Genomic DNA, 15,815 nt, shown 5'->3' with positions numbered 1-15,815 from the left:
TAAAATTTATTACTGCTGGGAAATAAAGTCATGTACATACATACGATTCAGTTTACTTGTTACAAGCAATGGTGCTTTACTCTCAACAACTACAACAGTGTGGATGTCACTTTGCATTTTTTGGGGGGGGCATACTTGCAGAGTTAACATTTGGAAGCTGGAATCACATGGGTGGGCCAACCACATAGGGTACTTCTCCCCGGGGAAGAAGAGTGAGGAGATCTCAACAACCTAACCACTTTCACATTTTGTGACTCTTCTCTTGGGGCAATGATTGGAGTAAAATTATGTACAAGCCAAGTGGCAATACATTGACTAGACAGTTGTCAATTGTAAAAGTTCACATCAACTCATTCAGTTTGCTAAATGGCTTATATATAGCTTTACTGATGAGCTGCACCTGAAGAAGAACCACAAGACTATAAATGCATTGGGCCAAGTTAAAAAGTTGTCAATGCACACTCTTTGGCATCACACGGGTGTCCTCTTTTGGTCCTTCCTATCTAGTCATCACCCTCCCTCCAAGGAAGGGCCCCAAGTTCTGCCCGCAAAAGATCCCTGCAGATCTTTCATTTCTGATTCACAAAAGAACTTGATCCAATAAGTGATGTCCCTTTGCCTATTTTAGCAACAGCTTCCCTGACACGTTCTTCTTGTTTTTCAATGTATGCTTCAGGTACTTTGCCAAGAAAATGCAAGAAAGAGTTGCTGGCAGTGAAATTGCGGAACAGGCCAAGCAAACAGGAGCTGGAAGACAGGAACATTTTCCCCAGGAGGACTGATGAAGAGAGACAGGAAATCCGGCAGCAAATTGAAATGAAACTTTCCAAGTAAGTCCAGTATAGAGTAAAGCTCTATTAGGGTTTAATGCTCCAATGTTCATCAACATGGTAGCAGGAAACAAGGATGCTCTAAGTAGCCTCACCCCCTAGTCTTCATGTGAAGAACATGACCATTTGTTATGATGGTGCCTTCACATGTGCAGCTTCATATGCAAGGGCTTCCACTCAACCCAAACTCTGTGTATTTGGGGTTCCAGGTTGTGAGGAAGGTCTATAGGTCATCGGTTGAGCATCAGCCTTGCATGCAGAAGGCCCCAGGTTCAATCCCCCAAATCTCCAGATAGGGCTGGGAGAGACGCCTGTTGGAAACTCCAGAGAGTCACTGCCAGTCAGTGTAGACAGTGCTGAGCTAGGCAGACTAATGGACTTACTCAGTAAAAGGCACTCAGTAAGAATACCACTATACATGCAAAGGCTCAGATGGTCACACTCTTCATATGAAGACTAGGGGTTGAGGTCACTTGGTATGTCCCTGTTACCTGCTCCTGTGTTGGCAAACATGAGAGCATTAATGCCTGAATAGGGCTTAAGACTGGGGAGGATGGAACTTCCAGCTGTTAACTTGGCCTCAGGGGTGCTACATGTGCATTTTATCCATTTCTTACTCTGCATAAAAATTCTCAGTGGTCACAAACCTGGTCTTGAAGCCATCATTTCCCTTGTGTTCAAATGTGAAGGCTGTGCAGCGGCAAGGTGTGGGGAACTTGTCGATCATTGTACAAGGATTCACTCCCAGATTCCCAAAACTCATAGGTGAAAATCAAAGGCTCTTCCAGCTTCTCTACCCTTTGTGCCTTCATATTCTAGAATCGAAGCGGGGGGGGTTGGGTGGGGGGAGGAATTTATTTTGTGTTTGAAATCTGAGTTCCAAATCTGAAATGTGTGTTAAGAATAGATTTGAAAATCTGATTCTTCGTCATTGTCCTACTCCTGATAAGGGGGCTCAGAACTGCTGTAGTTTGGTAAGACCTAGCCTTTGGGATGGGAAGGTTTAACCTTGGTTGTACTAGGTGCTGAGAGTCCCAAGAAGTGTGGATCAGCAGTTCATACATAGTCAAATCTGAAGCAAGCAACAGATTGGAAGTCGTCTACAGCAACTCAGAATGTGGCATTAAATAAAGAATGTTGAGCAATTGAGCTGACCAACAAGAACCTAGATTTGTAAATGTTTGAGTCAGGAGTTGGAACAAGTGAGGTATCTATTGAGAAACTACCAGAACTCACCTTTAAAAAGACACCACACAGTGATTGCCGTTAGCTTTGGGTTTATCTCACAATTGAAATCTTTTGATAACTTAGACGGGCATCAATTCCCATGCTTTGGTGATGCTTCTTAGTTTACCACCTACCACTTTGGATCTGGGTCTGAGTTGTTGGCTAGATGCTGGCTTGGTGTGATCGGTCCACTTACTGATGTTGGAATGGCTATGCCCTGCCATGAGGTCCTAGACAGTATCTTTTGGTGCTCAGATCCCCTTCTTCTTCAGACTTTGCTGTTGTGGATGTAGGATGGGCAAGATCTGGGATAGTGCTCTCTCTTCTTCAATGGTTATCAAAATCACTCTCTGGGGTTGTCTGAGGTTTGGGCCACAACAATGTTTTGGATTTGGACTGCTTTCAAATATCAGATCAGGAGGAAGGTAGAAAGGCCACAGACTGTATAAATGCATGAAGAGAAGATGTATTATATTGTTACATCAGCTGTGAAAAAGAAAAACTCTATGTTAGGGATCATTTGGAAAGGGAGTGAAAATAAATCTGTCAATATCATAATGCCTTCATACAAATCTATGATATTAAATTGAGCAGAAGAAAGGAAAAGAGAAGCTGCTGCATAAAATGCAGGATCAGAAGAGGTAGCAATTAATGTATAGAAATGTATGTATAGAAAACGATGTATAGAAAACTGCTAGAAGAGTTCAGGTTCCTATAGCAGAATGAAAGCAGCCTTCTGTCTCTTGGAGTTTGGTACCTTTTGGAGACGTCCATCTCTTTTTAATCCAGCATTTTACTGCATACATAAGGGTCCCCCTGTCTGCAGCACCCCCTTCTCCCCTCTCCTCCTCAACCCTGTTCGGGTGCCTAATGTCCACACATAACATGAGATGGATCAGGGCTACTACAAAACATAATAGTTACAGCAGTGGTTCCCAACCTGGGGGCCGGGACCCCCAGGGGGGCCGTGAAGTAATCCAGAGGGGGCCGTGAACAGTAAAGAAATGAATTATTTATTATTATTTTTTAAAGTCTTCATTCCTTCTACACTGTCTGCTTCCCACTGTCGCCGCAGATGACACCTCTCCCTTGCTCCAAACGAGAGGGGAGGCCTTTTGCTGAAGCACCAGAGTGTCTTTCAGGCACACTAAGGACAGGCATCTGCCGATAAAATACATGGCAGATGCCAAAGGAGGCTGAGGGTGGAGCTACCAGGAAGAAGAGGGGATTACTATCACTGATTCCCGTCTCCTTGCACTGCCGCTACTGGCAACGCCCTTACTTAGAATGAGAGGAGAGGGCTTTTTGTGAAGCAAAAAGAAGCAAGGCTGCAAAGAAAGGCAGCTTTCCCCCTTTCTTCCTGGCAGCCAGCCTGCCTCCCTGGGGGGAGGGGGTCACAAACAATGTTCAGCTTATAAAGGGGGTCCTGTGCTCATAAAGGTTGGGAACCACTGAGTTACAGAATATTTGACTGCTTAAAACAGAGGTAGCTAACACGCTGCTCTCCAGATATTGTTGGACTCCAACTCTCATCACACTCAGCCAGATTAGATTAGGTTACATGTACTCAATTTATGCATCACTTCAATGCAAGTCCCAAAGGAATTTAAATGGAGAACGACATGCAATAAAAATCCATTAAAATGAAATGAAAATGAAATATACTAAAAGTGTTCCAGCATATCCAATGGTCAGGGATGATAGGAGTTGTGATCCAATAACATCTGGAGGACAGCCCTCGTTTTGGGTTTGGTCTAAAGGCACATGAGTTCATCATTTTGCTGACGCTCAGCCTGTCTGGGTTGGATCAGTGCCTGGATGAGGGACCACCTGGGGGGCACATTTACACCTGTTCTGCCAGGAGCAGAGGTTCTTTTAGGATTTGGACAAGGCAATAAAGCACACTGGGTCTATTCCTTAATAAACTGGTTTTATTAAGAAGAATGAGGACATAAAGGACAAAGCAAAGCAAAACCAAAAAAAACCACAGAGCTTATGTGTCTTCAACCCGGAACCCCCTCAACATGGCAATGGACAATTCCTAATGACTAGTGCACAGCCCCTTTACCAGCACCAGGTCTCTGTTGAGGTCCTCACTCTCTGAGGACATGTCCTTTCAATGACCAGAAACTCCTCAGAATGTGAGGGACAAGCTCCTGTGGGGTCTGGTGCATAGCGTCTTTTGATCTATGCTGAGGTTCTAAAGAAACAGAGCTTCTCCACTTCTCTATATACTCTTCTTAATCTCACGGACCATGATGCATTATGCCAAAATATGTTGACAAAGCTGCCCACCAGCTGTTTGGGTTATAATATGTATTTATTTATTTATTATTTAATTCGTATCCCGCCCTTCCTCCCGGCAGGAACCCTGGGCGGCAAACAAAGCGCTAAAAACACTATAAAACATCATAAAAACAAATTTTAAAATACATTAAAACAAAACAGCATTAAAAACATTTTTTTAAAAAAAACAACTTTAAAAAAGGGTTAAAAACATTATTAAAAAACATATGAAGCAATTCTAATACAGACGCAGACTGGGATAGGTCTCAACCTAAAACGCTTGTTGAAAGAGGAAAGTCTTCAAAAGGCGCCGAAAAGATAGCAGGGATGGCGCCTGCCTAATATTCAAAGGGAGGGAATTCCACAGGGTAGGTGCCGCCACACTAAAGGTCCATTTCCTATGTTGTGCAGAATGGACCTCCTGATAAGATGGTATCTGCAGGAGGCCCTCACCTGCAGAGCGCAGTGATCGACTGAGTATGTAAGGGATAAGATGGTCTTTCAGGTAGTCTTATACAGGTGGTCTTGACCATGTACAGATAAGTGGGCCTGGGAAAAGCAGCCAATAGATCGGGAGCATAGCACACTCAGATATCCCCATCCCAGCACAAGGTGGTTTCCTGTGAGACTCGGAGTTCTTTCCCAGGCAGTCATGAGCCCCACATCACTGGGCTAATTAGACAAATCAGATAATGCATGTGGCCACTGGCCTTGAGATGCCTCCTACCTATAAACAACAGATAAGAGGTAGTTAGACTGTGTCGGAAGCTGCCAGGAAACTTCTTGCATGTAGCTGGCTTGTGACAAACACCAAGACTGAAGAAAAAAATAGGCACTAAAGGCAACAATTGCATTACATCACACTAACACCATGAAATCACAATGGGTCTTCTGGATGGTCCCACTATAACACCACCTTGCGTTCCATGGTGGAAGAAAGGTGGGATATAAATGTCAGAAAATAAATAGATATTTATTTGTTGGTCGCCTTCTACTCACATCTCAAGACGATGTACAAAATGCAATAAAAACAGCTAAAAATAATTTAAAACAATACAGAAAATAGCAGCAGATAAAAAAAACCCATATCGAGTAGACACCCATGCCAGAGACCTATTTGTCCAGCTGGGAAGGCTTGTTGGGACAAAAATGCCTTCAAATGTTTCCCGAAAGTGCAAGTTGTGGGCACCTGTCATATGTCAGCAGGAATGCTGCTCCGCAGAACAGAGGCAGCCACACTGAAAGCTGTTTAGAGGCTGTTTGGAGAGTAACAGTAATTTTAAAAAATGAAAATGAGATTTTGAGGGGAAGTTGTGGAAGCAAATTTATTTCATTTGTAACCTTCTTCCTTCCTACAATCTCTTAAATGTGAAGGGTGCAGATATGGGGGTGAGAGGACTCTGCCAACCTCCTTGTTCCCATAATTGGGGTATTTTGCATGTCTCCATTTGTTGTGTGGTCTGGGTGTGAGAGGAGGAACCAGCACAGACTGTAGCATCTGACCACTGGTTCTGCAGGTATCAAATGTTCTTATCAGATCCAAATCGGGGTTTGTTCACAGATAGATGCACTCCACTTAGTCTCATCTCATTCGATGATAAGCAGTTGATTTTATGTGAACCTGCCTCACCTGAAAAGCATTCTGTTTGAGATAAAGTCAGGTGGGATAAAACACCATCTGTTTGGTTCACACATGCAAGGCATCACTTGGGTTTCAAGCATGGGTGTTTGGTGTCACCCTAAGAACCATGTGGGTGTGCCCAAGAAGCACTTGCTCTTCAGAAAACCTATCCCACACAGAAAGTGCTAGAAAGCAGCTCACCTAAAAATGACTAGTGGGCATGTTCTCCCCCATTTCAAGCCGTTTGGGAGCTATTTGTGAAATCAGGCAACGTTACTACTGCCATAAACATGTGGATACTCTGGAAAAAGCAAATTGTGGTCAGAGCTGGGGACTGGGAATAAATTTGATTCAGTACTTATTTTAAGGCAAACTTACCTAATTTGCACTTTTTGAAACAATGCATGAACTGAAACACAAGCTATTATCTGAAGTTCACACTTCTCTGAATTCTGCAGTGCAGTTTTCCAGCTACTCTAAGTAGCATGTACAAAAATGTGTATCCTTGGGTAAAGTGTGCACAAATGTGGGTATATTAGCGAAATAACAAACAAAAATGCATTATGTTGGGGAAAATTGCTTTGCAAAAATGTGTGTAATAGGAGAAATGTTTCACCAAAATGCTGATGAACTCTCATTAGGATTTTTTTTAAAAAAATCACAAACTGATGTGGAAATAAGGAGAATTTAAGATTGAAAAAAAACAGAAAGAGAGAGAAACCAAAATTGTCAGATTCGCCCCTCCCTGGTCAGAACTGAGAGATGCTGTGATGGAGATTACTAAAGGCCAATGCACTGAAGAAAAGGAGGAAGCAAAATCTCGTTAGAATGACATGAATGGCAGGCTCAAGTGGTTCTGGGTACTCTTAAAATATGTGCTCATAACTATAATTGCATTTGTTCTCAATGGTCAGTGACTTGATTTCAGTCCTCCATCTGGTTTGTTGTTGTTATGTGCCTTCAAGTCGATTACGACTTATGGCGACCCTATGAATCAGCGACCTCCAAGAGCGTCTGTCATGAACCACCCTGTTCAGATCTTATAAGTTCAGATTTGCAGCTTCCTTTATGGAATCAACCCATCTCTTGTTTGGCCTTCCTCTTTTTCTACCCCCTTCTGTTTTTCCCAGTCTTTTCGAGTGAATCATGTCTTCTCATGATGTGTCCAAAGCATGATAACCTCAGTTTCATCATTTGAGTTTCAAGTGATAGTTCTGGTTTAATTTGTTCTAACACCCAATTATTTGTCTTTTTCGCAGTCCATGGTATGCACAAAGCTCTCCTCCAACACCACATTTCAAATGAGTTGATTTTTCTCTTATCCACCTTTTTCACTGTCCAGCTTTCACATCCATACATAGAGATCGGGAATACCATGGTCTGAATGATCCTGACTTTGGTGTTCAGTGATACATCTTTGCATTTGACTCCATCTGGTAGGAGGTTTATATATAATTATGAATAGTTTACCCAGCATGAATAAACTGTATGTTCCCATTGAAATAGTTGGTAACCCAGTCCCAACAAAGCAACACATTGCTTCTAAACTTGTCTTTTATCCATCTGCAATGCCGTCTGCTCTGCTGATCTAATTTTAATACACTCCTCATTTCTTCAGTGTGCTCATATTTATTTAAAAATAAATAAACAGGAGCTTTGTCTAATATGGACTAATATGGAATTAGTGATGGATGAGTCCTTGCCTAGCTCAGTTTGGAATGGGCCTATTTCAGATGAGTTAATCTGGGCTTGATTCGGAGCTGACCCAAATAAACTCAACTCTGTTTCACTTGGAGCTAATGTCCCATTGAACATAAGAACAAGAAGAGCCCTCTGCTGAATTCAGCCAATGGACCCTCTAATCCAGCATTCTGTTCTCCTAATGGCCACCCAGATGCCTATGGAATGCCCATAAACAGGACCTGAGCACAACAAGACTGTCTCCACTTGTGATTCCCGGCAGCTGGGATTCAGAGGCATATAGTGTCTCTGACAGAATAGGCCATTGTGGTTAGTAGACATTGCATTCCAATAATGTCATTGGGAACAAAATGGAACCTGGAGATCTCCCTGCTCTCATGGTCTCCAAAACCTTATATGGTCTCCCTTTCTTGAATTTACTCTGTTGGGGTGGGGTGGGGATGGAGGTGGGAGGCAGCCTGAGAAGATCTATTGGTAGCAAAGGCCTCAGTCTTGATGCCTGTCTACTCCTCTACTGTGTCTAGGAAAGCATGGAAGGCAAATTTCCAAAACTTCCTAGATCAATCTTTTTATTTTTGTTTTTCCTTTGCTTTCATTGTGGCCTCTTCTTATGTTCTTATAGGTTTTCTTATAGGGGGAAAGGAGTCATGATCTCTGTGGCTGTCAGGACCGCAGTGGGAAAGTGCACAGAAGAGGACAACTCTTCTGGCAAGAGCATCTGCATTCCTCACATGAGGGAGCTTATGAAATAATAAACGGGTCTGACGCAATCTGGTTGTTAGGAAGACAGGATATCAGGAGGGATACGTTATTTACCCTGCCACAACATAGTTGTTCATTGGGTCAAACTGAAGGAAACAAGTTGTCACATTATGTGCCCCTCACATATAATAATGCCTACCCTCAGGGGCATTGCTAGATCCTTAAAAGACTCAGAGCACAGGGCCATGACACACACTTGCATAAGATTTCCAAAGGCTAATTTATATGTGTAGATGCAAATTTAGCCCAACTTTCAGAGGGAAAGCCTCACTTTAAGGAACGTAAAAAAACAAATTAAAAAAGGAGGGGGAAGGAACAGGAGATCAGCAGCCTGGGCAAAAGACCCAGGGTGCAGGTGCCCTGTCCCCCCAAACAACCACTGCCTGCACTACCTTAGAATTGTCTCTCTGACATGCTAGTTTTATAGTTATGTTTATATAGCGGGGCATTCAGATATTCACTTCCCTACCTGCATTATGAAATGGTACAACCCAGTAATAGATCTATCATACTTAATAGATCTATCATACTTACCTCTTATAGAAACAGATATGGAAAGGAGCAATGGCAATGCAAAATGTAAATCATCTCACATCTGGATGTGTATTTTTAACCATTACTAGCAAGAAGCCTGTCATTAAGGTGGATGGGGTGTGGGTGGAAGAAGACCTCTTTGCTGCAGGAACTCTTATGTATCTCTGGTGGCGTGTCAAAGACTGGAGCAGGTTTGCTCCCTCTCAACAGTATCTCAGATTGCTGTCTGTTTATTTTGTCCCATGGAAATCAGATGAAGCCATTGGAAAGTGAGCCCCTTATCAGCATAGCCTCCCCCTTCATTTGCATGGTTCATCTTTCAGTTCTGCGTCTTAGCCCGTCAGATGACAGAATTTTTGGCGCAGGCATTATATACATGTACATCTCTCTCAAGTTTAGTTCTTCAGTAACCATGGTGTGTTTTATGTTCCCACCATTTTTTTTTTACAGTTCTTACCTTATTTACCTAGTTTAACCCTTCTGTGCATATATATCTACCACCTTTCCCAATGAACTGGTAGGCTGTTGCCATGTAAGCTCATGCCACAATAAACCAGCTAGAATTGATTAACAGCTAGCGCAATCACTTACGCATCATCAAAAAAGCGGATGAAAAAGGACACAGATCAGCATACTGTTTCCATGTGGCAATTTATATGTTTGGATGCAAATTTAGAAATAACTATAATGTAAATTGAGATGCCGTACATCTCAGCATCGTCAGGAAGGTTGTGACCAGGTGACCTGTGTGTGCCTGCTCAGTCTGCTGTCCAGATGCTGCTGACTGTGGATGGGCAACTTCAAGGCCCCTCCTGCTCTTCCGTCGTAGGGCTCTTTGTCTTTAAACTGAACTTTGACTGGAGATCACTTTAAAGGAGGACTGTATATGGAATGGCTTGGGTGGTGGGGTGCAGGGAGAGAATAACTTTTTGGCTTCCCTTGTTTAAAGTTTCCCATCAAACTATGGAATTCACTCCCACAAGAAGCAGTGATGGCCATCAACTTGGATGGCTTGAAGAGAGGATTAGACAGATGCATGGAGGATAAGGCTGTCAGTGGCTACTAGCCATGAAGGCTATGCTCTTCCTCCATGGCCAGGCACTATGCTTCTGAATACCAGTGGCTGGAAATGGCAGGAGGGAAGGGTGCTCTTGTGCTTAGGTCCTCTTTGCAGGCTTGAACACCCCCCAGGGATCCCCAAACACACAGACGCCCAGGAACTCTGAAACACCCACACTCGCAAATGTGTCCCAGGTGTCCCCCAGGAACTCCACTCCGCTCGCCACTCCCACTCACAATTCTCCTCAGGGCCTCCAGGTGTTGGTGTGCTCTGGCTGCCATGGCCCCACTAACACTCCTTGCCTGTTCCTGCACTGTGTTGCTACCTCTGCTGCTGCCCCTCGCTGCTGCTTTCCTTTCAACAAATGGCCCTGCAGTGCATCTCAGCGCAGAGCTTCTAGGCTGCCTCCTCACCTAAGGCATTTACCCACATCCTGCCCAGGCTGCTCCCACCACTCCCCCCAGCTACTCCCCCTCCCCCTGGGCACTTGCCTGCTCGCTCCACACTGTCTAGCTCACCACACCACACCACCCTGCACCCCTGCCAGCCATCCTTGCTTCCTTCACACCCTTGTCCTGCCCCACATGATGCTGCGTGACAGTGTGACAGCTTAGGAAAATATTGTATAGTTAGATTAAGTAGATAGTTGCACCTTCACGTAGTTGCTCTTCCATTATTCCTTGTCAAGTGCTAGAGCAGCCAGTCTCTTATGGAAGGACTGTAGCTAGGTGATAGAGCCTTTGCTTTGTATGTAGAAGATTGCAGGTGCAGTCCCCAGCATCTGCAGGCAGGACTGGGAGAGATCCCTTGCTTGCAACCCTGGAGAGCTGCTGGAGGAAAGGTGGGATATAAATATAATAAATAAAGAAATAAACTTGGAAACATTACTGAGCTACATGGACCAATAGTCTGATTCAGGATAAGGCACCTTCCCGTGTTTCTGTGCATGGGACAGTGTTCTGTGTTTAGAGAAGTCCTGTAAATTGTTTAGTGAGCTTTAGCCAAGTGTAAGGGACTCAGCTGTGCAGCTCATTCTATGCTGTGCAAATGAAAAATTCAAAGGAGAGAATACAATATTTCAAATTGCTCATTAAAACACTCAAGCTAAATTTGGATAAATTTGCAAACATGAATATCTTAGCTGCGGCATGTTGTGGGAAGAGAAATCTATGCTGAGGACCTCCCACTCATTGCTTGGCTTGCAGAGCTGTTAAAAACTAATTGAGAAAGCACTGCAGAAATTCAACCCCCCCTCTCCAGTCCATTATATATTAAAAGTGTGAATTGTCTTTCAAAGAAATATTTGCTAGTTTTAGCCCAGCTTAATTCTCGGTGGTTGAGAAATGCTAATGAGCTGCTAAAGGCTAAAGATTCTTGAACCAAACATCACAAAACCTCAGAGACCTTTCTTGCCTCTAGCTGTGTCTTCATTCCAGCTTCTGTCCTGCTGGCTGAGCATTAGAGCAGGAAGGAAGGAGAAAAGGTGTATTCCGTCTCCCCTTCCCCTCCAAAAGAAAGGAAATATTGGAAACTGAGGACTGGGTCATTCATACATCTTCATCATTCATTAGAGCAACAAGTTCTGATTTGCAAGTAGCATAGCGGCAAATTCAGAAGTGCGGGGTCCCTTCTTGATAGTCACAGCCACACCCCTCCCTCTTTTTTTGCTGTTGCATTGAGAATGAGATCCTTGTTAATGCCTTCTCCCACAACAACAGACATTCCTAGGTGCCAATAAGCAAGAAAGGGGAGAGCGTTAGCTACTGAGAAGAATCTTCTGAGCAGCTGGCTCACCTCCTTTCACTCTGATTGGCTCCAATCAGCAGGGAAGGACAGGGTACCATGTTGGAAGACTCTTCTCAGTGGCTAGCACACTTTCCTTTCATGTTGATTGGCTCATAGGATGCTGGAGGCATTGGGACCCTGCTCCCAAAAAAGTAAGGGGTCTGAGACCCCCTGAGACCCTGGATGACTACGCCACTGGACTTGCATGCATGAAAGAGCCATTTAAGAACATAAGAAGAACCTGCTGGATCAGGCCAATAGTCCCTCTAGTCCAGCATCCTGTTCCCACAGTAGCCAACCAGATGCCTATGGGAAGCCTGCACGCAGGACCTGAGCACAACAGCACTTTCTCTTCCTGTAGTTCCCAGCAACTGGCATTCAGAGGCATACTGACTCCGACAGTGAAGGTAGAATCATAGAATCATAGAGTCGGAAGGGGCCTATAAGGCCATCAAGTTCAACCCCCTGCTCAATGCATGAATCCAAATCAAAGCATTCCCAACAGATGGCTGTCCAGCTGTCTCTTGAATGTCTCCAGTGTCAGAGAACCCACTACCTCTCTAGGTAATTGGTTCCATTGTCGTATAGCTCTAACAGTTAGGAAGTTTTTCCTGATGTCCAGTCGAAATCTGGCTTTCTGCAACGTGAAGGTAGAACATATCCATCAGAGTTAGTAGCTATTGATAGCCTTATCCTCCATGAATTTGTCTAATCCTCTTTTCAAGTCATGGGCAAGTCCACACTATGCATTTAAAGCACACCCAATACACATTATTTCACCCCCAGAATCATAGGAACTGTAATTTGTTAAGGGTACTGGGAATTTATAGCTCTGTAAGGGGAAACCCACAATTCCCAGGATTCTTTTGGGGGAAGTAATGCGCTTTAAATGTGTGGATCTGTTGGTGTCCATCACTATATCTTGTGGGAGTGAATTCCATAGTTTAAGTACATGCTGTGTGAAGAAGCACTTTCTTTTGTCTGTCTTGAACTGGATGTCCCCCAGTTTGAGTGTTATGAAGGGGAAAAAACCTTTCTCTGTCCACTTTCTCCACCATGCATAATTTTATACATCTCGTTCTTACCTTTTCTCTAAATTAAAGAGCCCCAAATGTTGTAACCTTTCCTCAAAAGTGAGTTGCTTTACCCCCTTTTGGTTGGCTTTTCTGTACCTTTACCAGCAATACATTATCCTTTTTTGACAGTGACCAGCTATTGTACATTTCACAGGACAAGTGGGACCTGCAACAAAATGTTATAGTGTTGAATGATCCTGTGCTGACTGTTTCAATCAGCCAGCAATGCCCTGCTCCAGAATACTACATTCCCTTCCCACCTTGTTTTCCATCCCCCTTCCAAACAGTCAGTCAGCAATCTGATCACTGAGCATGCTCATTCCTCATATTGGACTAATTTGGGGGATTCTCCCCTTTTTAGGGATATTTTCTTTTTAAAAAAGGTTCCACAAACCTTGGAGTTCACTCAAACCTGCTGATGCCTCCCTTCTTGTGTGTGTGTGAGGGGGTAAAGTTTGGGCTGCAGAAGCAACACCACTCACTAATGGGCTTCAGAAAGAGAGGAAGTGAAATTCTGGACAGCGGTATGTCAAACTGCATGCAGAGGGTGTTTTGGATGTAGCCTCATATATAAAAAGCTCCCTGAATGTATCGATGGACACATTGGGAAAGACAGCTATGCTAAACCCTACTCCTTAGTGTGTGGTGGCTGTTTTTTTGCATGCATGGCAGGTTTTCTTTAAAAAAATTCAGGGTAGCATTAAAAATGTATCCTGGTCCCACCTGCAGTATGAAGTATGAAATGGTACAGTCCAAGTATTCTGCTAGCTTTTTTGGTTTCATCATCCCAGGTTAACCTGTAGAACAGCCCATCTGTGATAAGTAATCATGTTCTTAATTTCCCATTGTTATGCAGGAAGGCACAGTGGTCAACTTTCTTTCCAGGCAAGATAATCTTACACTGGAAAAAGTGCAGAAAAAGGCAACCAATGTGATATGGAGATTGAGGCTACCTCTGCATCACACTTTTAAAGCACTATGATGCCACTTTAACAGTCATGGCTTCTCCAAAAGAATCCTGGGAACTATAGTTTGTTACGGATACTCAGAGTTGTTAGGAGACCTCACAGAGCTACCATTCCCAGAGTCCCTTTGGAAGGGATTGATTGTTAAACCACTTTGGGAACTGTAGCACTGTGAGGGGAATAGGGGTCAGCTGAGAAATCTCAGCATCTTGAACAAACTACAGTTCCCAGTATTCTTTAGGGGAAGCCATGACTGTTAAAGTGTATTATTATTATTATTATTATTATTATTATTATTATTATTATTATTATTATTATTATTATTATTATCTGCCTGCTCTTCAACAGCAGGCCCCAGGGCAGGTTACAGCAGGTTAAAAATTCAGTATTAAAAACAATTCAAACAAATAATAGTAACTTGAATATGTGGTGAGGATGTGGCCTTTCTTTAGGGAAAAAGAAAAAAAAGGAATAACAGAGCAATCCTATATATGTCTACTCAAAAGCAAGCCCCATTGAGTTCAGTGGGGCATACTCCCAGGTAAAACAGATATAGGATTGCTCTTGCTATGCTTAGTCAGGAGAGAAGGCATCTAGGCAAGGCAGACAGACCAGGCAAGTATTGACAGACCAAAAGCAAGTATTGTCACTGCCAGAGTACTGGCTCAGGAGATGGACAGCTCAGGTTGAACCGCTGAGGAGGGGCTATCACTGCTCGCCCCATTGCTCTTCAGCATCTATCACTTGGAGTGCCAGTTCTCATACTGCCAATAGTACAAGTATGTAAAGCAGGAGTGAGGGCTGCATTCCCTCCTGAGCAACTTTCTGAGGGCCACATCTCTGTGGCGGGTGAGGCCAGAGGCAAAAGAGATTGAAGCCAAGATTGTGTAGAGTACATGGATGTACTGATGGTCATTGTATCCTTAATGTGAGGTGATGGATCTTTTATTATCATTATTAATATTTATATATTATTTATTTTTCTTTCCATCATCCCTCTTTATTCTTTTCCGTTTGATCTCTTTGCTGAATTTGCCAATAAAAAAAATAATGTTTAAAAAATATACATTTGTACAGTAGGCTAGTTTCTGCGCACACTCCTCTTTCTCCTCCATCCAGGCAAGCGAGAGGCATTGTCAGAGTTCAAGGAGTCACATTCCGGCCTGGCAAAAACATCCAGGGCATGATTTTGGGCCAGAGAGAGGAGTGGCGTGGGGACAGTGCCAAGGGCAAGAGAGAGAGGTCTGAAGAGCTGTAATTGGCTCCTGAGCCTGAGGTGCACACTACTGAAGTAAAGGGAAGAAGGGGAGTGTGTTTTGGAGGTGGGGGCTGGCAGGGAAGACTTTTGGGGACAGTGAGGGCTAGTGGGGATAGCCGGATACATTTTTTTCTGAGCCACCCCCCGACTGGCTCAGAAAAATTCTGTGAGTTCTTCTGACTTTTTTCCCATGAGATGATTTCCAAGTTTATCTGATGAGAGCTTTGGGGAGCTCACACACAGCTCTAATAATTACCCGGGCCTCTGGTGAGAACCTATACACTGCAATTTCAGTTTCGATTGACAAACAAATCCCTGTGGCTGACAAATGTGGTATTTCTAGCAGACAGAAGAGGAAACAGCATGACTCAAGCTCCTGCCCTTCCAGCTCATCTAAAACAGAAGTTTGTATCTCCGCTACCTGGAGGATGTCCGGTGCTGAGCGCTTGTTCTGCCCCTTCAAGTTGGGGGAGATGCAAATGTTTGTTCGATGAGATAGAGAGGAACAGGGATCCCAAGGCGCTTCTTGTTCTCTCTGCACCTTCAGCACATCTGAGCCACATCTAGTGCTGACCAATAGTAAGAGATTACACTCATTATTCTTACTTCTAAAGGGTTGTTTGTCTGGCATATGTTTTACGATATGATCATAAGATGATGTTCTGTTCTTTTATAATGAAAGAAGATAAGCTCACACATGCTGGAACAGT

At 43.6% G+C, this 15,815-nt stretch overlaps 1 protein-coding gene across 2 annotated transcripts in view; it reads left to right on the top strand.

The window, feature by feature from the left end:
- The window catches only part of PHACTR3 (phosphatase and actin regulator 3), a 250,670-nt gene that overhangs the window by 136,192 nt on the left and 98,663 nt on the right, over positions 1-15,815 (top strand). For both annotated transcript variants that reach the window (XM_061630261.1, XM_061630260.1), the window contains one exon: positions 677-830. In XM_061630261.1, the coding sequence (XP_061486245.1) occupies positions 677-830 (154 nt within the window). The remainder of the gene's footprint in view (positions 1-676; positions 831-15,815) is intronic.

This window comes from Rhineura floridana, chromosome 6, assembly GCF_030035675.1.
Source record: "Rhineura floridana isolate rRhiFlo1 chromosome 6, rRhiFlo1.hap2, whole genome shotgun sequence".
Classification (NCBI taxonomy): domain Eukaryota; kingdom Metazoa; phylum Chordata; class Lepidosauria; order Squamata; family Rhineuridae; genus Rhineura; species Rhineura floridana.
The sequence above is the reverse complement of the archived record's forward strand: the minus strand, read 5'-3'. Positions and strand labels throughout refer to the sequence as shown.